General features: G+C 48.0%; 1 protein-coding gene across 1 annotated transcript in view; it reads right to left on the bottom strand.

Moving 5' to 3' along the window:
* Positions 1-2,304: 2,304 nt before the first annotated feature.
* The window catches only part of LOC308578112 (inositol polyphosphate 5-phosphatase OCRL-like), a gene marked incomplete at both ends in the record, with an annotated part of 45,195 nt that continues 23,148 nt past the window's right edge, over positions 2,305-24,351 (bottom strand). The window contains 6 exons of the mRNA XM_081178381.1: positions 2,305-2,373; positions 18,407-18,436; positions 18,822-19,025; positions 22,627-22,797; positions 23,192-23,302; positions 23,798-23,933. Coding sequence (XP_081034507.1) covers positions 2,305-2,373; positions 18,407-18,436; positions 18,822-19,025; positions 22,627-22,797; positions 23,192-23,302; positions 23,798-23,933 — 721 coding nt within the window. The remainder of the gene's footprint in view (positions 2,374-18,406; positions 18,437-18,821; positions 19,026-22,626; positions 22,798-23,191; positions 23,303-23,797; positions 23,934-24,351) is intronic.

Below are 24,351 nucleotides of genomic sequence, written 5' to 3' on the forward strand. Positions count from 1 at the left end.
GAGGAGCGCCGGCGCCCCCTGCTCCCGAGCCATCACAAGATATGATACCTGACACTCCCCCATATAACCAAGGTCAGCAGGATGCCGAGGCGGACTTGGGGAGCAGTTCGCACCCCAGGCATTCAGTTCCAAGCCGCCCCATCACTCGTGCCCAATCGGCCACAGCTAGGAAGGCAAGTCATAGTGCAGGCAAAGGGAAGGCGCCGGGGAAGGCCCCCACTAAGGGAAACAACAGCAGCACACTCTCACGGGCCATAGATATCCCTAGTGTCTTTCAGGAACAACAACCTCAGCACAGCTCAACAGAGGACAGTGCGTGTTCCGGCTCAGAGGGGGAGCAGCTTGACCCCTCAAGCGCACAGCCGGTAGCCTGCAGGAGCACACCAACCGGCGAGGCGCAAGGGGGTAAGAGGAAAGCTAAGAAGAAACATACGTCGGCCAAGAGGAAACGGAACAAGCAATCGGAAACAGAGGATGATTCAGGAATGCATCTCTCCTGCCGTCCACCCATTGGGACCTGACCGATCCTAATTATTGGGGCGTGGACGTCAATCCCTACATAGAAAAGAAAAATCAGGACCCGGCCAAAAATGGTAAGACTGAAGCAAAAAGGCGCCGCCAGTGCTGGGAGTTCAATCGGGGTGTCTGTTCTCGCCCCTTTTGTAAGTATTCCCACGAATGCGAGCGGTGTTGGGGTAACCACCCCGCTACAGCGTGCTTTAAGAATAAACAGCAGCCCTTTCGGGGGGCAGGGGGTACTTCCACGGCAACGCCAGGGGTGCCCCCGGTCCCTCTCATCAAGGACCCAGTAACCGCCAGTAATCACGAGCTTCCGTTGGCCTATACCCCTATCCGTCTACAGCCCCTAAAAACCCTACTAGAGTTATATCCAGACCGAAAAGCCGCGCGATACCTCTGGGAGGGTTTCTCTAAGGGCTTCAGAATCCCCGTGACAGTTCCCCCTACCCCCAGGGAACCGGAAAATCAAAAGTCTGTTAGGGAAAGGCCTGATATAGCCAGGAAAAAGATAGAGAAAGAAATTAAAGCCGGTAGGGTGGCTGGCCCCTTCTCCGCGCCTCCATTTGAAGGGCTTCACTTGTCCCCGCTGGGCATCGTCCCTAAAAAGACCCCGGGGGAATTTTGTATGATCCATAACCTGTCTTACCCGAAAGGGGGCTCTGTCAACGATGCTATTCCCCAGGAATTCTGCACGGTCAAGTATGCCTCTTTTGACCAAGCAGTTAAGATGATTCGGCAATTTGGGAGGGGTGCGCTGCTAGCAAAATGTGATATTGAGTCAGCGTTTCAACTCCTCCCAGTCCACCCAGCTGACTTTCGCTGGTTGGGCTTTAAATTTCAAGGGGAGTATTTCGTCGACAAAGCGATGCCTATGGGCTGCTCCGTAGCCTGTGCAGCATTCGAGTCATTTAGTACTTTTCTTGAATGGGCCCTCCGCTTCAGATCAAGGTCTGTGGGCGTGTCCCATTACCTCGTTGACTTTATCCTGGTGTCTGATAGTATACAGGGCTGCTCCGCCCTCCTGGGGGCCTTCACAGCCCTGTCAGAGGAACTAGGGGTTCCCCTGGCTGCCGAAAAAACGGAGGGTCCAACCACTTCCTTGGTCTATTTAGGCATCGAATTGGATACAGTGGCGCAGACGTCTCGGCTGCCCGTGGAGTAGCTGTCCGCCCTTAAAGCGCTGATCCAGCAGCTGCTGCCCCTTAAGAAAATCACTCTGAGACAAATCCAGCCCTTGCTAGGTCACCTAAACTGTGCTTGTAGAGTGGTGGCGCCAGGTCGCCCCTTTTGCAGCCGTTTAGCTAGATTGTCCGCAGGACTCAGGGCTCCTCAACATAGAGTCCGGCTATCCAAGGAAGTTAAGGCGGATATGGGCATGTGGTTGCAATTCCTCGACAAGTACAATAGCATATCATTATGGCAAGATTCCATGTCCCTAACGGCCGACTTTCAAGTACAGTCAGACGCCGCCGGATCGCTGGGTTTTGGGGTGTATTTCCGGGGTCAATGGTGCGCCAAAAGGTGGCCTCCGGAGTGGCAGGGCCAACCCATCACACGGGATCTCACATTCTTGGAATTCTTCCCCATCGTAGTAGCAGTGCATTTTTGGGTAGAACAGTTCCGCAATCACAGGGTTTGCTTCAATACGGATAATCAAGCGGTAGTAGCGGTTCTCTCTAATCAGTCTGCGTGTTCTACCAGGGTTGGGAACCTCCTCCGGTCTTTGTCCTTCTTTGTTTAGAGCACAACATAAATTTGTACCCGGCATTAACAATGACATCGCTTTCAGATGGAGCGCTTCCGCTTGTTAGCGCCGGATGTCGAGCAATCATCGATGCCTTTCCTGGAGCATCTCTGGAGCATTGGGAGCAAGAAGTGATGAAAGGTTTAATCGGTGCCGTGGCCCCTTCCACAATGAGATCATACAGGAAGGCCTGGGCCGACTTCTTAAAATTTCGCAGCAGCAGGCCTTGCACGGGGCCTTATGCCATTCCCTCAACGAGGGAGGTTCTCCGCTATTTGGCTCACCTAAGGGAGTTGGGAAGGGCCCCTAAAACTCTTAATATTCAGTCCGCAGGAATTTCATACTTTTGTAAGGCCTTTTTTGCCGCTGACCCATGTTCAGCTTTTATCGTCCGTAAGACTCTTGAGGGATGGCGTCGGCAGCACCCTCCCAGCTTAGACAGGAGGAGGCCCATAACGTTTGACTCTTTGACCCAGATTCACAAAAAGTTACGCTCTATATGCTGGTCAAAATATGAGGCGCGCCTGTTCTCTGCCGCCTATTCCATTGCATTCTTTGGTGCCCTGCACACTGGGGAGCTAGTCTGTGAGCGCGGGTTGGCCCATTCTCAGTGAGGCTTACTATTAAGTGATCTGTCCCTGTCCGAGTCCGAGCTGATTGTCCAGGTGCGGAGTTCTACGACAGACCAGCTCTGTAAGGGTGCTCTCCTACGACTATCTGCCGTGCAGGGTAGTGGCCCCTGTCCCGTAAGAGACACACGACGCTTTCTTTATTTGAGACGCAGTGGCCCTGGCCCATTTCTTGTGCATGCAGATGGGTCATGCTTGTCTAGACACCAGTTCACGCGTGTGCTGCGGGCTGCACTTGCAGCTTGCGGATTTCCAGCCGAGGAATTTTCAGCCCACTCCTTCTGCATCGGGCCCGCCACCACCGCAATACACTTAGGGCTCTCCACGGAGAGGATCAAGGACTTGGGGAGGTGGAAATCTAATGCATTCAAAACTTATGTGAGAAAGAACCTATGACTTGCCGTGGTAGTCCTGACCTTGCCTTTTCCGTTTGTTTCCCTTGCAGAAGCCAAGAAAGTGCGCATCTGGTTGGTGGGCCACAGTATAGTCTACTGGGCCAAGAACTGTGCTGTGAGTTCTGGTATGGGGCATAATTTGAGCCTGCCTTCAAATGTTGAGCTGACTTGGATTGCGCGTAGAGGGATGCGCTGGAGTGAATTCAAACCGGCGGTGTTTACGAGGGCAACCGCCGAGGGGCCTCCCGACGCTTTGTTAATTCAATTAGGGGAAAATGACTTGGCATACCGCAAGGCTATCGATTTGAGATGGCACATTTTCGATGATTTGGCGCATTTAAAGGCGGTTTACCCAAATATTACCATTTTATGGTCCTCGCTGCTTGAGAGGAGGATTTGGAGGGATTGTGTGAGCCCCGCGGGAATCAATAATGCCAGAAAGGTCTTGGAGCGGGCTGTGGAGCGTAGAGTGGCGGATCTGGGTGGGTGTGTCATAGGTCACCCTGGCATCCAGTTCAACAATGAGGCCCTCTACAGATGGGATGGCGTGCATCTGTCAGATGCAGGAAACGATATGTGGTTGGGGGACATCAGTGCAGGGATTAGGGATTGGTTGCGAGTTTGAAGGTATTGGCGGCGAGCTTTGCTCGTGTGGCGGTTAGGCATTGGCATGGGGCAATGGTTAGACAAATGGAGGGGGGGAAGGAAGCGCCATCACCTCCCCCCAATGCATATGATCACATTTTATTTTCTTGGGAATTCTGCTGTTTTAAATGTGCATTTTCTATTTGACTTTACTTAGCAATGTTGGTTTTTTTGGGGGGAATGCTTAAGTTGTTTTGTTTTGTTTTGTTTTTGTTAACTTTCTGTTAAATATGTATTCTGTAGTTGACTTCCTTTGTAATGTTTTATTTTGAAATCTTTAATATTTCAGTTTTTGGTTAACTATGTTGCTTTAACTGTATACTCTATATTTGACATTCTTCAGATTGTTTTGTTTATGTTTTAATATGCTGTAAACTGCTTTGAATTTTTTCTTGAAAATATAAAGTGGTATAGAAAGGAAATTAATAATAATTAATAATAATAATAATAATAATAATAATAATAATAATAATAATGTTCATTGAAATGTTGTGTCCAAAGAGTGCAGCTGATGGAGAGATCACCCCTCCCTCAATTTTCTATCAGATTATTTAGATTTGGTAAATAACTCTTATTGCTATTCTTATTGTATTGATTATTATAATTGATTTCTGTAGTTCTGACGGTTTAGCTGCCTTGAGCATGAAAATAGAAAGGCAGGATACAAACCTAATCTAATAAAGAGCCCTCCTCCTCCTGAGCCTGGGGCAGGACCGTAGCCTGAGAGAGAGAGGGTTGCACAGTTCCCCAATTATTTTGGAGGAATTCCACACCACACATTTAAAGCTCTTACACCACTTGAAAGAGTCCAGGCTTTCCCTCAAGAATCCTGGGAACTGTAGTTTGCCAAGGGTGCTGAGAGATGTTAGATCTGTAGCAAACAGAGGTTCCCAGGATGTGTTGGGTGAATCTGTGACTCTTAGTGCAATGCTTCTTGAAATGTGTGGTTGTGACCATTGTCCTCATAACAGCACTGGGGTTCGGATTGCAGTGTGTGTGTGTGTGTTGCAGAATGGTTTAATTAGCTCATTCTCCTCCTAGCACATCGTCTTCATTCAACTCTGGCTGTTGAATGAATGCTTTCTTATAATCATTCTTATGTTTAAGTGGGCTTTGGCCTCCTTCCAGACAGCAGCTTGAAAGGGAAGCAGAGGAAAGCTCAAATGATGACAGAAGGCAGGGGCATCCAACAACCAAGAGTTTTGGTTTGGATGTGACACTTTTAGACTTCCCCAAGCCATCCCGAAGCCCCCATTTCACTCTGGTCCATCTGAGTATCTCCTTTCCACCTATGCCTCCCCTCCCCCCCAAATATTCACAATTAAGAAATCAGAAAACAACCCCCACCTCTCTTTCAACAGAACTAGATGGAATGATCAGGCATAGCAACTCCTGCAGAGAGGATAAAACCAAAATGTTTCCAAGGGACACATTTCTCAAACAAGATATCTGCCCATAGCTCAGTCAGTAGAGTGTGAGACTCTGCATCTCAGGGTCGTGGGTTGGAGCCCCACGTTGGGCAAAATATTCCTGCATTGCAGGGGGTGGACTAGATGACTCTTGTGGTCCCTTCCAACTCTACAATTCCATGATATCCTGTGAGGAGTAGTCTGAAGTGAAGGCACAAGACAGGAGTTGATCATCATGTGAGCTGCTCACAGGTGGGCTGAAGCGAGCTGTTGACCAGTCCTGTGGAGCCTCCTTTTATTGAGACAAATATGCAAGCTAGGCAGATACATTTTGGGCTGTGACCTTTACACACCTTTGTTCCTGAGATCGTGGGGTGGTACAAAGTTATTTTGGTACCTGTTTCCACCACGTCATTTTCCCCTTGCACAGTGTATGACGAAGGAGACAAAAGGTCTCAGGGACAAAGGTTACAGACAGGACACCGCAGACTGCTGAGACCGCAAAAGGTCCGAGAGAGGGAACAATGTTCCAGACAGCCATGACTTTGTCTGTGAGGGGGAGTATGCTACGCACCCCAGGGTCACGCGTGCAGGCAGACTGTGGCTGCCTGCTGGTGGGGAGTGTGCTCCCTCCGGACCCCACTGCCCACTCCGCGATTATCCCTACAGTAGTCAACTGAGTTTTACTCAGAAGAGATGCGTGAAAATCAACACAGCCATGTAATTTGTGCCCATCAATTTAAATAGGTCTGCTGTGGAAAGGACTGATGTTGACTACAACCCTGATGTTTTCTGATTATTTTATAGAACGTTTCCCTCAATACCAAAAAATGGAGGCAGAGACAATTTACTGAATTTCAAAACCACTGAAGCTTTATTGAATGAACGAATCAATTTATTACAGCCACAAACCAGAATATGGACTTATACAGAGATAGAGAACATGTAGAAGAAGAAAAAGAGTTTGGATTTGATATCCCGCTTTATCACTACCCTAAGGAGTCTCAAAGCGGCTAACATTCTCCTTTCCCTCCCCCCCCCCAACAAACACTCTGTGAGGTGAGTGGGGCTGAGAGACTTCAGAGAAGTGTGACTGGCCCAAGGTCACCCAGCAGCTGCATGTGGAGGAGCGGAGACGCGAACCCGGTTCCCCAGATTACAAGACTACCGCTCTTAACCACTACCAAACACTGGCTCTCATATATATGTAGGTTAAAATCAAAATCTATAAGCTAGAACACAGTAAATACTACAGATGTGAAACTATTAAAATGTGTAGTTTAAGACCTTAACCACTAATTTAAAATATGCATGTCAATGCTTTATTATAATTAAGGCAGGTAAAGTAATTATTACTCTTAATATTATTCATTGCTATGAGGCTTCTTGAAGCAATTCAGAATACAATCAACATTAGCAGGACACTTTCCTTTACAAGGACAACTTAAAAAGCAACAATTTAAAAGCAATAAAAAAGTAATATTGCATAGGAAAGAATTCTAAAACAACAGCAATGATCACAATTAGCAACAAGACACAATGAAACAGCAAGCAAAACTTGCCACTCCATCATCGCTGAGCCTTGAAACGTGTGTCTTATCCCCATAATCGAAACTGACATCAAGTCTTATGTCATCTGGAAGAGAATGAAGGAGAAGAGAAGAGAGATGAATTTCTGCCACATTTACTGATTCACCAAATTGACCTGGCCCCCATTCCACCCTATTTACAAGGAGGCTTTATGGATCCTGTCTTTGGTGGCAACGACTCCTTCCAAGCCTGCAGTTTGGCCATGTTGGTGCTGTGGCAGGATTTCACAGCCACATGACCCAGGAGGTCTGCCTCAAGCAAGGATGCTGCAGCTACTGAGTGGGCTCTCCTTAGTCTGGAAAGTGCGACTGAGGGAATCGGCTGGCTCAGGGGGCGTGACCAGCCCTATTTATCGCTGGCGCGGCCGGGGATCTCCCTCTTTTGCCGGACTTGGTTTTTCGCCTACCTGGGGGGGGGGGGAGGTTGCGAGTTGATGTGCATCAGCAGGACTCCCCCTACTGGTGGTTAACCCTTCCCGGACTTCAAGCGGACGGGCTGAAGCCGGATAGTCAGTTAGGACCAATGCCTAAGCCAATTCCACTCATCACCTGTAACCAATAAAGTTGTGGCCATATTTAGCCTGTTAACCTGAAATAATTGTGTCATGTGTCTTTATTTCCACTTTGGGGGGGGGGCGGGAACTCGCCACGCAGTAGGGCTCTTTTTGTTTTTTTATGCACCCACAGACCCCAAACTGCTCTCCACAGGAACACAGTGGTGCATCTCATGTATTGAAGGGGGAGGGGATTCCAACACTCCCCCCACCCCCACCCCCAGCAAAGGAAAGATAAGGGAAGCATAAATGCCACCTTGAACTGCTTGGATGAAAAGTGGGCTATGAATGTAATAAAAAGCATCCCCAAATAATGATCATGGAAGGTACCCTAGTCCAACCCCCTGCAATGCAGGAATATGCAGCTGTACCTTATGGGAATCGGGCCTGCAACCTTGGTGCTATCTGCAGCTCCCTCTAACCAGCTGAGCTGCAATGAGATTTGAGGGAGAATGGGAAGGTGGGTGGGAAGAGAAGTTAAGCTGTTCAGGAAGGGGTTGAATTCCATGGGGATGCTGGCCGTGTGGGGGACCCCAAGCCCTCACCCCAGAAGATTACAAAAAAGAAGCAGACAAAATCCTACTTACAGATTCACGATGCTGGCCATCTCTTCAGGTGAAACCCCCTCCTGTTTAAACTCAACTGCTTTAAAATGCTCACACAACACTAACTCTGAACCTTGCCTCTAACCGTACTGCTACTCCTCTCTGTCTAAAATATACAGGAAAATATGTGCACAAAATATACAGATGAAAATGAAATGATAAAGTGAAAGCATTTGCTGAAATACAGTAGAGAACTCACACCTCCCGAGTTGAGGGAGGCCTTGCTTTGCATGCAGGAGATCCCAGGTTCAGTCCAGGATCTCCACCAGACAGGGCTGGGACTGTCCCCTGTTTGAAAACCCTGCAGCGCTGCTGCCAGTCAGTGTAGGCAGTGCTGGGCTAGACTGACTCTGTCAAGTGCAACTTCCTATGAATGCTCCTTTTATACGATTTCTCGAAACACAAGCAAGCTACCTTATCAACGAGTTGTGAGAGTTCATTCATGACTTTTAACAAACAGCAGAAACCATTTTGTTATTTCTATGTGAGTACAGAAATCCTGAATATGAAAGGAAGGGAACTTCCTGCCTCTCAATAAAGGCAGCTGCACTGCTAGGTGAGCTGTCCCGATGCCAACTGAAACAGACCCTCCAAAGATTCAAAGGTGAAAAGGGAATTTTGAGCATCTGAGCACAACTGGGCCGTCTTCTGCGTTAACGTGAAGTGCAGGAAGTGATTGCCTTGAGCAGGGGTAGGCAACCGAAGGCCCGGGGGCCGGATGCGGCCCAATCGTCTTCTCAATCCGGCCCACGGAGAGTCCGGGAATCAATGTGTTTTTCCATGAGTAGAATGTGTCCTTTCATTTAAAATGCATCTCTGGGTTCTTGGTGGGGCATAGGAATTCGTTCATTTTCTCTCTCCAAAATATAGTCCGGCCCCCCACATGCTGTGAGGGACGGTGGACCAGCCCACGGCTGAAAAAGGTTGCTGAGCCTCCTCAGGACTGGCGCAGGGGCCGTGCATTTCAGGGTGCCAGCCAAGGCCCCTGCCCCAGTACTGATTGCTGATTCTACTGAGTCCATCAGTACATTGTTGTGAAGTGACCTGGCATTTTAAATGAAGTGCAATATAGGCTTGTCTTACATCTTTAACAACAACAGCAACAACACAGTAAATTGCACAGAAGAATTCCATGTTGCCTGTGGGAGCGGCTGGGTAGACCTCTTTGCAGCTGCATGATCCATGCATTTGAGCTATAAGCAACTATTTATGACAGAGGTTTACAGAAAATTGATCTAAAACCTCTGCGTGTAAGAGGCTATGGGCATTTGAAGAAGCCCATCATAATCTTTACATGAAATGTATCTTTAGAACACCGGTGGCGTCATGTCCCCATTTGTTGCCTTAGTTTCTCCATCAATGCACCACCCACAATTTGCCATCATGTTGGCATCAGGTGTTTTCCAGGCCAGTGAATGTCAGAAACCCCTTCTTCTAAAGCTGCTCCCCCAGTTTCATCCCAAATCGAAAGAAATGCCATTTGGTAGCCCATTGAGAAGCTTTGGGAAGTAATGAAATACATTTCTGGAAGTTATTTATGGATGCACAAGGTCACCACATCTTTGCTTAAGGTGAATGGAAAGGAACATTTCCCCAGGCGGCACACCACTGTCCCCGAATCACGTCCGCTGCTTGGTCATTTCAACAGATTGTGTGTCTTAGTAAGGTTTTGTACATTTCAGAAAGCTTTCCCTTGCCTACAAATGAAGTGCATGATTTTTCAAAAACTTATTAATGCCCCGTGCTTTTACTTCTGGTGTGGTAAAAAATTGCAGAATCTAGCTGTCAGCGGTTCAGGAGCAGAGACGCAGAGAAGGGAGGAGACAGAGAGCGAGGGGGAGGAATACGAAGGAAAGATGAGTGGGGATGACGAACCGAGATCGCCGAGCTTATCCAGTGAGTCCGAGGATTCCCAGAAGGGAGCGCCAGCGGTCAGAGCAAGGGGGGAAAACAGGGGGACACCCCAGGAAGAAGGGTCCAGAGAGGGATCAGAGAGCAGCAGTTGGAGATCGGGACCCACGTACCCAGCCGGGAGCAGCGGGGAGGAAGGGGACCAGATATCGGGTTCCGGAGGCTTTCAGAAGGAGGGAGGGCATGAGTCAGGATTAGTCACGCCCACCTCGGGGAGCGACGAAACGATCAAGAGGAAGGTGGAGAGTTGGGCGCGCGCACCAAGTTCAAATGTAGCGGAAGCTGGCGCAGTAAGCAGCCCAGAGAGTGAGCCAGGTCCCAAAGCCCGCCGCAAGGAGGCGGAAGGGTCAGGGGGGTCCGCGTCAGAAGAGAGTAGGAAAGAAGAGACCCCGGGGGGCAGAAGGACCCAGAGACGGAAGGAAAGGCGCAGGAGGTGGAGCAAGGCTAGGGTATTAAGCTGGTGTGCTAGAGGCGGAGACTCAGACGGGTCTTCGCCGGTCTGACCTAGAAGAAGTAGGGCTGCACATTGCAGTTTGGAAATGGAACCTGTAATCCAATAAAGACTCTTTTAACCTGAACGCTGGCTAGCGTGGTCCTATGTGAGCTGGGACTGAGTGGCAGCCCTGACACTAGCTATCATTTAAAGCAGTGTAAGACGCTGGTTTACGTTTCCCCTCACATTTGGTGACTAGGTAGGGATATGCAGTTTTGTGTTTTGTTTTTTGAAGAGTTCCTAAGGAGTCCTGCTGCTTCCGAGTTTTATTTTGGGGGTTGTTGTTGTTGTTTACAAAAAGGTAATCCAGTTGTAACCTTTTTCTAGGTACAATTCTGTACATTCTGGTACTACCTGTTCACTCATGGTCCCTCCAAATCCCTTTGTTTCTTTTAGCAATGTGTCCTTTTGTATCTGCTACCTTTGCTTACAGAATTTCTCCTGAGGGGCGCTTTGAGCATGTACCGTAATACATGTGGATAAAAGGAATCGCCTTTGTTAATTTCATATTTTTTATAATAATATTTATTAGTTTTCCAACAAATTGAACACAACACTACAAAAAGCCAAAAAAGAAAAAAACATACAATAATACAATACAATACAATACAACAAAGGAAAAAGAAAAAAGAAAAAAAACTGCAAAACACTAACATACTGTTAGGATATTTCCGTTCCACCTTAAAAGGGAGCAGGCTTTGTGATTCACAGAGTCTGCGCATGTCCTGTTCACAGGATGTTTATGTTTGCTATTCCTTTCGATTTCTCAGTTGGTCGGAGACTCTGACTCAGAACGTTCATGTTTTTTCTTTGTTCTGATCAACGCTAAATAAAGTCTGAAAAAATGCTCTCCTGCTGTGCAACTTTCTGGCTGTGCTTCTGCTGATAAAGAGTGTGCACGAGCCCTGGAATGTGGCAAGGTATTCCAGAAAACTTGTGTCGCTAAAAGCTCATGCTGCATGACTACAGGGATCGATGGAGCGTCCGGCAGCTGGCTTGGGGCCATGCTGGACTATATCTCCCTGGCAGTATCCCAACACATACAACTAACAAAACAAAACAAAAACCATTTAAAACACAGTCCAATTTCAATATCTTATCATTGCTTCACTAATTTCCACGACCTCCTCACACCTCCCTTTTTGTATTCCAGTTCAAATAGTTACTTCAGCAACTTCCGGAGGCGGCGCCAACGGCAATGGCGGTCTCCTTCTGAGCTCGGAAGGGGAAGCTCTGCAGGAATCGGGTCTGTCCGCTACGGCGCAGCGGAGACCCTTTCAAAAACTGCAGGCGGAAAAAGCCTGCGGCCGTGGGACTCGGCGGGTGCCAAAAGCGCCCCCCCCAACTGGTAAAGGGACCCCGTGAGGGGTTCCGGAGCGGGAAGGGGGTGGTGTGGCACTGAGAGTTAATCGCTACTTCTGTGGAGTGAAGCCGCGCAGCTGTTGCCGGAGAGCGCTGACCTTTCTTCCTCAGACAATTCGGCTGTCAAAAACAACAGCCCGTGAGTAAGACAAGCTTTTTGATTGGAATTTGAAAGAAAGTAAAGTTAAATTCGGCTGAAAGCGGAAAGGTGCAAAGAGGAAGTCCACCTTCCGGTTTGTAGAAAGAACAAAGCAAAGACTATCTAAGCCAAATACCGGCGAGGAATTTTAAAAGGACCTTAATCTTAACAACAGCAGCAAGAATATTGATTGCAAAGTATTGGAAGACACAAGATTTACCCACACTGGAAGAATGGCAGTTGAAGGTGATGGACTACATGGAACTGGCAGAAATGACCGGCAGAATCCGAGATCAGGGAGAAGAAGTGGTGGAAGAGGATTGGAAGAAATTTAAAGACTACTTGCAGAAATACTGTAAAATTAATGAATGTTAAAATGATGTTGGAATGGAAAATAAGTGGTATTGGCAAAAAGATTATTAAGAATATGTAAATATGGATTGACAACGGTTGAAAATACATAGTTATAATAGGTTAAGATATTGAGTAAAGATAAATGATAGAGGGTAAGGATTTGCTGAAAGGAATTTTAAACGGGAATACAAAAGGGGAGGTGCGAGGAAGTCAGGAACCAAGTAAATGAACTATAAGATATGAAATACTGATTTTTCTTTTTTTTAAAACTGGTTTTCACTTTTTGTGTGTTTTGTTTTTGGAATTTTTGTAACCTTTTTTCTACTATGGCTATTCTTTGTTTTTATCTTGTATGTTTAAATTTTGTAACTTTTTATTGTCTTTAAAATTCTAATAAAATATTATTAAAAAACAAAAACAAATAGTTAATTCAGCAAATCCTTACCCTCTATCATTTATCTTTACTTAATATCTTAACCTATTTATAGCTATATATTTCCAACCATTGTCAATCCGTATTTACATATTCTTGTTAATCTTTTTACCAATACCGCTTATTTTCAATCCAACGTCCCTTTAAAATTCATTAATTTTACAAGAATGTGGAATCAGTACATACTTCCCCCCTAAATAGTGGGTGAAGTCCTTTTGGAAAGGACTCAAAGCTTTCAAAGTGTCAAGTTTTGCTGTACTGAAGGACTGTCCATATCTAATCTATTAGAACATTGAACCCTCCTCCCCACTCCAGGAATTTTGCTATCCAAAGTGGGTTTGAATTTGGATAATAAAAGTTTCCAGTCGAGTAGATTTATATATTTTAGTGAAGGTAAGCAACTTAAAATGACCACAGACCCAGTAAAACTCATTACAAAGAGAAGAGAAACAACATTTAAAAGCAGATACAAATAATGAGGCATTTTTCTTTTCTCAAGAAGCCAGCAAAATTTCATTTTTCCAGTTTTATTTTAAGCATGCTTTTTATTCAAGTTTTTAACAAACAACAAGGTGGTAAGCTGCTGAATATAGGCAGACCATCATTTCTCAAGGGCCATTCCAAATGTGTACAATAGATGGCTCCCAAGTAAGCTGCACCCTGTGAGTTCAGAGGGCCACTGGTGCCATTGTCCCTGTTAGCATTTTGAAAGAAAGGGCACCAAGATTTCATGAAGCTGTCTGCCTTGATGAGACTTGCAGTGAGGATCCCTTTGATAAGCCATCGGCAATGCATAAAGGAGGGCAGGTGGCTTGGTGAGCAGGGAAAGTCTTTCAAAGATTTGGACCAGCGATGTGCCTTTGCTTCGGGCAAAGGGTGATGGTGGATGGATCCTAGCTACCTAACTCAGCACTGTCTGTACTGATTGGCAGTGGCTGTACAAGGTTCCAGGCAGGTGATGTTTTCAGTTTCACCTGGAGATGCTGGAGACTGTTCTGGGACCTGCATCACCAGCGAGCTCTGGTCCTCCCTTAAGGAGTTAGGCGGCTCAATGGTCTGACTCTGTGGAAGGCACCATGCTATTCCCCTTTAAATTAGCCATTTCGACAGAATAATAATAATAATAGTAATAATAATAATAATAATAATAATAATAAATAAATAAATAATAATAATAATAATAATAATAATAATAATAATAATAATAATAATAATAATAATAATAATAATAATTTATTATTTATACCCCGCCCATCTGGCTGGGCCTCCCCAGCCACTCTGGGCGGCTTCCATAAAAACCAAAAATACAGTAAAATATCACATGTTAAAAACTTCCCTGAACAGGGCTGCCTTAAGCTGTCTTCTGAATGTCAGGTAGTTGTTTATCGCTTTGACATCTGCTGGAAGGGCGTTCCACAGGGCGGGCGCCACTACCGAGAAGGCCCTCTGCCTGGTTCCCTGTAGCTTTGCTTCTCGCAATGAGGGAACCGCCAGAAGGCCCTCGGCGCTGGACCTCAGCGTCCGGGCAGAATGATGGGGGTGGAGACGCTCCTTCAGGTATACTGGACCGAGGCCGTTTCGGGCTTTAAAGGTCAGCACCAACACTTTGAATTGTGCTCGGAAACGTACTGGGAGCCAATGTAGGTCTTTCAAGACCGGTGTTATATGGTCCCGGCGGCCGCCCCCAGTCACCAGTCTAGCTGCCGCATTCTGGATTAGTTGTAGTTTCCGAGTCACCTTCAAAGGTAGCCCCACGTAGAGCGCATTGCAGTAGTCCAAGCGGGAGATAACCAGAGCATGCACCACTCTGGCGAGACAGTCCACAGGCAGATAGGGTCTCAGCCTACGTACCAGATGGAGCTGGTAAACAGCTGCCCTGGACACAGATTTGACCTGTGCCTCCATGGACAGCTGTGAGTCCAAAATGACTCCCAGGCTGCGCACCTGGTCCTTCAGGGGCACAGTTACCCCATTCAGGACCAGGGAATCCTCCACACCTGCCCGCCTCCTGTCCCCCCAAAACAGTACTTCTGTCTTGTCAGGATTCAACATCAATCTGTTAGCCGCCATCCATCTTCCAACCGCCTCCAGACACTCACGCAGGACCTTCACCGCCTTCACTGGTTCTGATTTGAAAGAGAGGTAGAGCTGGGTATCATCCGCATACTGATGAACACCCAGTCCAAATCCCCTGATGATCTCTCCCAGTGGCTTCATGTAGATGTTGAAAAGCATGAGGGAGGGGACAGAACCCTGAGGCACCCCACAAGTGAGAGCCCAGGGGTCTGAACACTCATCTCCCACCACCACTTTCTGAACACGGCCCAGGAGGAAGGAGCGGAACCACTGTATAACAGTGCCCCCAGCTCCCAGCCCCTCAAGACGGTCCAGAAGGATGTTATGGTCGATGGTATCAAACGCCGCTGAGAGATCCAGCAGAACTAGGAAACAGCTCTCACCTTTGTCCCTAGCCCGCCGGAGATCATCAACCAGTGCGACCAAGGCAGTTTCAGTCCCATGATGAGGCCTGAATCCCGACTGGAAGGGATTCAAATGGTCCGCTTCTTCCAGGCGTGCCTGGAGTTGTTCAGCAACCACTCGCTCAATCACCTTGACCCAAGAATGGAAGATTTGAGACTGGGCGATAGTTGGCCATCGTGGCCGCATCTAAAGATGTTTTTTTAAGAAGCGGTTTAATAACTGCCTCTTTCAGCGAGTCTGGGAAGGCTCCCTCACGGAGGGAAGCATTCACCACCCCACGAAGCCCACCGCCCAGTCCTTCCCGGCTAGCTTTTATAAGCCAGGATGCGCAAGGATCAAGGAGACAAGTGGTTGGTTTTACTCGTCCCAGCAGCCTGTCCACATCCTCGGGGGTAACAGATTGGAATTGATCCCACACAACTTGACTAGACAGGACTCTAGCACTTTCCCGCCCCGGCCCTGCTCCCATGGTGAAGTCTACCTCTTCTCGAATCTGAGCGACTTTATCTGCAAAAAACTTTGCAAAGTCATTGCAGGAGATCATGTTGCCCCTACTGGGCCCTGATGGAGCAGGTGGTTCCGCTAAATTGCGAACCGCCTGAAAGAGTCTCCTGCTGCTGTTTTCTGCAGATGCAATAGAGGCGGTGAAGATAGTCTTCTTCGCCGTCGCTATCGCCACTTGATAGGCTTGACATTGAGCTCTAACCTGTGTCCGGTCAGATTCAGAATGGGTTATCCGCCACCGGCGCTCTAGCCGTCTCAACGATTGTTTCATTGCCCTCAGATCCGTGGAAAACCACGGGGCTGTCCGGGCTCCATGCAATCGGAGAGGGCGCTTTGGAGCCAAACAGTCAATAGCCCTGGTTAACTCCGCATTCCAGCGGGCCACCAGGGAATCAGCTGAAAGGCCATCAACGTGGGATAAAACATCCCCTACCACTCTCTGGAAACCATTTGGATCCATTAAGTGGCGGGGGCGGACCATCTGAATCGGTCCCGCCTCCCTGCAGAGGGGAAGGGTCGTGGAGAAGTCCAGTTGCACCAGGAAGTGATCTGACCATGGCACTTCTTTGGTTTCGCTTTTACTTAGTGTCAGATCACCAACATCCATAGAGGTGAAACCAGGTCTAAGGCATTTCCGCGGCTATGGGTTGGGCCAGACTTATTCAGGGACAGCCCCATGGAGGCCATGCTTTCCACGAAGTCCTGAGCGGCCCCTTGTAAGGTCGTGTCGGCATGGATGTTAAAATCCCCTAGGACAACCAAACTAGGTGTCTCCAGGAGGACATCCGCCACGACCTGAAGCAGCTCGGGCAGGGAATCCTTGGTGCAGCGGGGAGGTCGGTACACCAATAGGAATCCTGTACTGCCCAACTGTATTGCCCAACTTCCAGAACATGCACTCAGAGAACTGGGTCTTTCCAAAAGGACGCCTTGTGCAAACTAATGACTTCCTAAAAATCACTGCAACCCCCCCTCCCCGCCCACAAGGCCTGGGTTGCTGTGAGTAAGAGAAACCTGGTGGACATGCAGCGGCAAGGACAGGCCCATCTGCTTCATCCAACCAGGTCTCTGTCACACATGCCAGGTCAAATCCTCCACCCACAATCAGGTCGTGGATTGCAGTGGTTTTATTCATCATTGACCTGGCATTGCACAGCAACACTTTCAGGTCATGTGGGTTTGCCTTGTTGATTCCAGTATCCTTCCGGTCAGGGATAGTCCTCAGACAACGACTAAGCCTGCTTCCTCGGTAATGACATGGTCTGGTCTTAGCTTAACTCCTCCTCCTACCCATGATCACTGAGATTGGTTGTCCGAGTGCATCCCCCCCTGTGGAACCTGCCCCAGCCATTTTGTTTGCTGGGACCCACTCCCAGGCAGCCCTGACCCCTCCCGTTAAAATCAAATTAAAGCCTATACAAAAAACAAACTAACAGAACAATAAAACTATAAAAACAAAACACAAAGTTACAAACACAACATAATTAAATTAAACAAATTCCCCCACCCAACTAAATACCTACCCCACCCCACACACCCGAGGCCTCCCTGGAGCCCCATAAGCTGCGGAGGTGAGTATGGGGCCCGCCCCCAGGCCCAAGGTGGAAAAAGGGCTTCAAGGGGGAGCGGTCCTCCCCACAAACTCACGGCACATATCCTCCATGGTTCTAAATGTCTACAGCTGTCCAAATTGACAGTCACCACTGTCTCCTTGTGGCTAGGATAATACACCCAAGTAGATCTGATTTTGAGAGGAGTGACATTTCCCTGAGCCACCCCAAAGCAGCCACTACCGCTTCCCAAATGCCAGTGCTCAGGTGGTAAGAGTAAGCCAGAGTGGCATAGCCTGTGCAGCAGTTGCTGCGCACAGAGACAAGGAGAAAACTGGCTCTTGGGGCCAGAGGGGGCTGGCGCCTGCATCATGAGACTGGGCTTTCTGCCTCCCGTGCTGCCAATCGCAAGCGGACCCAGAGTCAAGCAGCGCAAAATCAGTGACAAGCAGTGCTGGCAAATTCTGGTTTCGTCTCCGTTCTCCTCTGCCGAGTTCTACAAGGGCCACGTTGAGACTAGGGAAGAGACCAAAGCAGAGAGCTAGAGCCACCACCTGGACTGGATTTGAGTCAGAAGGCAGGCAGGTGCAGGTTGCCTGAGAGGAAAGTCAGGTTGGTGGGGTAGTGCCTGGTTTGCCCTAAGGGACCAGCTGCCACTGCATGGAGCAGCTGCTGATCGTTGACAAGGGCAACTCCATTTACGTGCCTTCGAGGCACACGCACACTGCCGCAAAGCTGGAAGGGGCACTTGAAGGGGCAAAAATGTCCCCCCCCCCCAAGAGCACAAAAGCGGCAAAGTGGCATGGAAACAGCATCTCGACTCCCTCCCAGGAGCTTTGGCACCGACCTCTCAGGCCTGTGGAGAGTTGGAGCAAGGAGTTTTGCAGGGAGGCTGCTGGTTTTCAAAAGGCCTTTCAAAAGGGCTTCCGGAAGTTTAGAGGGTGTTTGCAGGCTTTTCCAATGCTGTCCCCAATATACGCAATTTCATTCAAACGCACGGTACCTCGGAACGCAACCCCCGTGTAAATGGGGCGTTGCCTGTACCTGATTTGAGCCCGCTACAAGAACACCTAGAGGATAGCAAACCAACTGTGACCTTTTCTAGGAAGCTGTCTTCTCCCTGAGATCAGAGGAGGAAGGCAAGAGCAAAAGACAACCAAGGGTGTTAATGGCACAGGCCCTGAGAAGAGAAAGAAACAGCCCGTTGGCTGAACAGTATCTGGGCAGATGGCAGGGAAATGCACACGGTTCAGTGGCCCTGCGAAAGGGCAGGTGGGAGGACCAGAACCTGGGATGACTCAGTCAAGGCAAACAAAGGGCATGAACAGCACACAGGAAGCGGATGCACAGCTACAGAAGCTGAAGCTGAAGCTGAATGCAGCGGAGGACCCCCAGCCCCCACATTTCTGAGTGGAAGAGCAGCTGTTTTTCAAGCAGGCAAGCAGAGTGGGAAGGGTAGACATCCAGCACATGAACCTGCCAGGTAAATCAACCCCTTTCCCTACCAGGTCAATAAGTCTGGTGACGGGAACTTCGCCAAGCGGCTGCCTCATCCAGCACAAGGCTTCCAAGGAGGTCCCAAAGCAGCTTGGTAGGTAGCTCCCACTGATGGTGAGGAAATAGTCCTTGCCACGGTCAAGGTGAAGGAGAAAGATAGCCTCAGTCTGGTCTTCCTTGCTGACGTACACATCCAGGGAAATGTCCCCCGTCTCACCTAAAACAGGAGGAGGTCAGGTAGATACACTCTTTGGCACAGCCAAGTTGGCTTGTCTGTAAATTAAAAGTGAAGACAGTGAAGAATTGAACAGAAGGACACACTAGGAGGCTGCTGGATCAGGCCAATGGCCCATGTAGTGCAGCATCCTGTTCTCACAGGTCTATGGGGGAAACCTTAACTTCAAGAATTAGGAGAAGAAGCGACTCAGTTCCCACCCCCACCCCACTTTCCTCTCTAGTCCTCCAAAGCAGCAGCTGCACAGAAGATGGTGACAGGATACTGGGGGGTGAGAGAAAGTGGTCCTAACAAAAGAATATAAAAAGGGAAGGGATTTTTGCGCCCCCAATGTAACTTTCTTTTTTAGTTTACATTTCATTGAGTTTTTAAAAGTTTGGCTAGTTCTATATGATCCCCAAGATATTTTTGTGCCTCCACAACATAAAAATACGCTTTCTTTTTTAAAAAAGTAATTTTTGGACGGACTGCTCTCACTGGTTCCCTGCAATGCCAAAAGGTGTTTTGGGACCCTCCAGCATTGTTTAGCTTCAATTCATTTGTGTGTGTGTGTTTAAAGCTGGTCACACACACTTTTACACTTTGGGCTCAGCTGCTTTGACGTGTGGCCCTTGGAGGCTTGAGCATGGGGCAATGCAGCCCACAAATGTTAAGCCTCCCCTGCTCTACCAAACTCCCAAGGTTTGTTTTTTTTTTAAAAAGATATTTATTAAAAGTTTTTAAGATATAACAAGAAAAAAGAAAAATAAACATACAAAATAAAAAACAGTTAAAAACACACATTAATTTTCAATAACATAACTTCCATACACTTATTTCCTCGGACCTCCTCATACCTCCCTTCTTTGTATTCCAGTTTGATTTGTTAGTTCAGCAAATCCTTACCATTAAACTTTTACCCATTTGTGAAACCTCTTTTTTTCATATCTCTTAAAGCATTACAGCTGGAAACCGCTTAGTTTCTATCCAACATCCTTCTAACATTCATTAATTTTACAATGTTTAGAATCATAGAATCATAGAATCATAGAGTTGGAAGAGACCACAAGGGCCATCGAGTCCAACCCCCTGCCAAGCAGGAAACACCATCAGAGCACTCCTGACATATGGTTGTCAAGCCTCTGCTTAAAGACCTCCAAAGAAGGAGACTCCACCACACTCCTTGGCAGCAAATTCCACTGTCAAACAGCTCTTACTGTCAGGAAGTTCTTCCTAATGTTTAGGTGGAATCTTCTTTCTTGTAGTTTGGATCCATTGCTCCGTGTCCGCTTCTCTGGAGCAGCAGAAAACAACCTTTCTCCCTCCTCTATGTGACATCCTTTTATATATTTGAACATGGCTATCATATCACCCCTTAACCTCCTCTTCTCCAGGCTAAACATGCCCAGCTCCCTTAGCCGTTCCTCATAAGGCATCGTTTCCAGGCCTTTGACCATTTTGGTTGCCCTCCTCTGGACACGTTCCAGTTTGTCAGTGTCCTTCTTGAATTGTGGTGCCCAGAACTAGACACAGTACTCCAGGTGTGGTCTGACCAGAGCAGAATACATTAATTGATAGACTCCTACCTTCAGGAGCACTGTCTCCGTCCCCCACATTAGTCAGTTTAAAGCCCTCCTGATGAGGTTTCTGAGATTTTTGGCAAAAACCTTTCTCCCAACCGTTGTGAGGTGCAGCCCATCACTTGCCAGAAGTCCATCTTCAAGAAACTGCAGTCCGTGATCTAAGAATCCAAACCGTTCCTGTTTACACCATTTGCGAAGCCAGCTGTTCACTTCCACTATTTTCCCCTCTCTCCCTGGGCCACGTCGTTCAACTGGGAGGACAGACGAGATGACAATTTGTGCATTTAGTTGCTTCAATTTCCTGCCGAGAGCCTCGTAGTCTCTTTTGATCTTCTGGAGGCTATTGCTTGCAGTGTCATTGGTTCCCACATGAACCAAGAGGAAGGGGTATTTGTCAGTGGGTTTTATGATTCCTTGCAGTCGTTCAGTTACATCTTGGATCTTAGCCCCGGGGAGACAGCACACTTCCCGAGACATCTTGTCAGGCCCACAGATCACTGCTTCTGTTCCCCTCAGTAGGGAATCCCCTATCACCACTACACGCCTCCTCTTGGGTTTGGTTGGGGTTCTTCCGTGAGCTGTCCGTTCCAAGGTCACCTGCACATTCCCTGAGGACTGACTTTGCTGCTTGTCTTCATATACCTGATTGACTGTAATGAGGGAGAGATCCTCAAATGGAGTCTGCTCTTCGTCTTCCATGCTAGGGGAGAGGACCTCAAAGCGATTGTGTATTTCTAAACAATCAGAGTGAACCCTGGGCCTTCTACTTCTTTGAGTCACGTTTCTCCATATATCTGGCTCCTGTGTTGGTGAACTAGCCTCCTTCTCAGGGGAGTCCCCTGTCTCCTCCTTGGTGGGGACGGTGTGCTCTTTCTGTAAATAGTTTCTGTAAGTAGTCTTTGAATTTCTTCCAGTCTTCTTTCACCAACTCTTCTCCCTGGTCTCGGATTCTGCCAGTCATTTCTGCCAATTCCGTGTAGTCAATCACCTTCATCTGCCATTCTTCCAGGGTGGGTAGATCTTGTGTCTTCCAATACTTTGCAATAAGTATTCTTGCTGCTGTTGTTGCATACATTTAAAAAGTTCTGTCCTTCTTTGGCACCAATTGGCCGACAATGCCCAGGAGAAAGGCCTCTGGTTTCTTAGGAAAAGTACATTTAAGTACCTTTTTCAATTCATTATATATCATTTCCCAGAAGGCCTTTATCTTTGGGGACGTCCACCAAAGGTGAAAGAATGTACCTTCAGTTTCTTTACATTTCCAGCATTTATTATCGGGCAAATGATAGATTTTTGCAAGCTTGACTGGGGTCATGTACCACCTGTATATCATTTTCATAATATTCTCTCTTAAGGCATTACATGCCGTAAACTTCATACCTGTGGTCCATAACTGTTCCCAGTCAGCAAACATAATATTATGTCCAACATCCTGTGCCCATTTAATCATAACAGATTTCACCGTTTCATCCTGAGTATTCCATTTCAACAGCAAGTTATACATTCTTGACAAATTCTTAGTTTTGGGTTCTAACAGTTCTGTTTCTAATTTTGACTTTTCCACCTGGAAGCCAATTTTCTTATCCAAATTATATGTCTCCATTATCTGATAATAATGAAGCCAGTCTCTCACTTTGTTTTTTAATTTTTCAAAACTCTGCAATTTCAATCTATCTCCGTCTTGTTCCAAAATTTCCCAATATTTTGGCCATTTGGCCTCCATATTGAGCTTTTTCAAAGCTTTTGCTTCCATTGGTGACAGCCACCTTGGGGTTTTATTTTCCAACAAGTCCTTATATCTTATCCAAACATTAAACAAAGCTTTCCTGACAATATGATTTTTAAATGCTTTATGAGCTTTGACCTTATCATACCATAAAAACTCCCAAGGTTTGAGGGAGGAGGGTTGGGAAGAGGAGGGGTAATGGGGGGGGGGTGAAAAGGAAACCAAGGCCTTCCCTAGATGAGCCTTGGGGTCCCTTTCCAACTCTACAGTTCTACGATTCCAGAGAGAGACGCGCTGGGCTCCAAGTATCCCTCGCAGGGCTCAGCGCGAAGCCATGGCTTCCAATACTGGCTGTCACTGAGCTTGGGGATAAAGGAGAAGTGGAGGGTGACCTGCCCGTTGTTTGTGATCTGGAACTTCTCCTTCTGCAGCTTCCGGAACTTCACATTCTCAAACGGAAACTGCAGAGCAAAAGGGGGGGGGGGAGAGAGAGTGCTTGCCTTCAGCAGAGGCAAGGAAACGTGCTCCAGGGGGAAGTTTGTCCTTGGCCCCGGGCTCTCATTTAGGGGACTGCACATGCAACAGGTCCACGTGGGCCTCTCCAGATATTGCTGCACTTGCCACTGGCCATGTTGGCTGGGGATGATGGGAGTTGTAGTCCAGCATCTGGAGGGCACCACGCTGGCTACCCCTGGAGTCTTTGCCTGCGAGGAAGAGGAAGAGGCTGCCGCTCAGTGGAAGGGCATCTGCCTTGCATGCAAAGGTCCCAGGTTCTACCCCCAGCATCTCCAAGGGCTTCTTTTCCCCCTGGTCTTTTTGCAGGAAACACTCTTTAAGGGGTTGGACAGGATCCTATTCGTTTTTACCTCCCTCCAGGGAGGGAAGGAATTCGTTCTCCATCCTGTCCATCAACTGAACAATATCCTCATACACTTTCCGGTACCGTCGGTCAGCCACAACCTTCACCTATGGGGGGGGGGCAGAGCACATTTGTTGGGGCTATGGACTAAAGGGGGGGCATGAGTTAAGAGCAGAAAGGCCTGATGCACCCCCCTGTTCCCAGCCCTGAAAGAGGCAAGTACTGTAACTCTGAGAGCTTCCCCAGGATGGCAGCGGCTGTGACTTCCAGAGCCAATGGGCTGAAGCCAAATGCTCCAAGCCAAGTACCACAGAAGCTCCATTGCATGAATGAAGCCAATGGTTAAGGTACACAGTTCAGCCCATGTGGTCTGCCATGCCTGCAGCAGCAGCGTGTACTCAGAACAGTGGAGAATGGAAGCCTAGGGATTTAACAGAGCCAAAACCTGCCCACTCCTTGCACCGGAAGTCATTGGCCAAGGAGGAGCTCTGTGGAAAGGGGCCTGGTTGTTGGTCAGGGCCTGCCCAGATTCGAGGAGGTGCCACATAGCAGGCAACTAAAAACCCTGAATAGACGATAGCCCTGGCCAGGGCAGGTGTTACCCCTGTGAGGAAGAGGGAGCTGACAGGCTTGTGGTCGCTCCTTTTCAATTCCATGTGGCTTCGGTAGCTGAGCTGATTCATGCTGTGTCCTCTCCAGAGGATTGGCTCACACCATGCTGGCACATGGCACTTCCCACTGCAAGGAGACAGGAGAGACACCAGGACTGTTGGACTGGCTGAGGCAACACACAAGGCTCACACAGTCAAACTTTGGCCCCACACACGGCCTGTGATCTTGACCACGGTCAACAGCTGGAGATGATGGGGCTTGGGAGTCCAACTTCTGAAGGGGCGGACCTTGCAGGTGTGCAGGCATTTTGCCTCATGGAGAGAGTTGTTAGGAAATCAAAAGCTGCCTTCTACCAGGTCAGAATGAATTTCTGACCTCCCCCAGTTTGGATTCCTACATTGCAGGGGGTTGGACTAGATGACCCTTGTGATCCCTTCCAACCCCACAATTCATTTTTTAAGTCTACTCTGGCTGGCAGCAGCTCTCTGTGGCCCAATCCTTTTTCAGGTGGAGGTGCCTTTCAACTTGAGACTCTGCATACAAA

The sequence above is a fragment of the Podarcis bocagei genome (assembly GCF_964188305.1).
Source record: "Podarcis bocagei genome assembly, chromosome: W".
In the NCBI taxonomy this organism is placed as follows: Eukaryota; Metazoa; Chordata; class Lepidosauria; order Squamata; family Lacertidae; genus Podarcis; species Podarcis bocagei.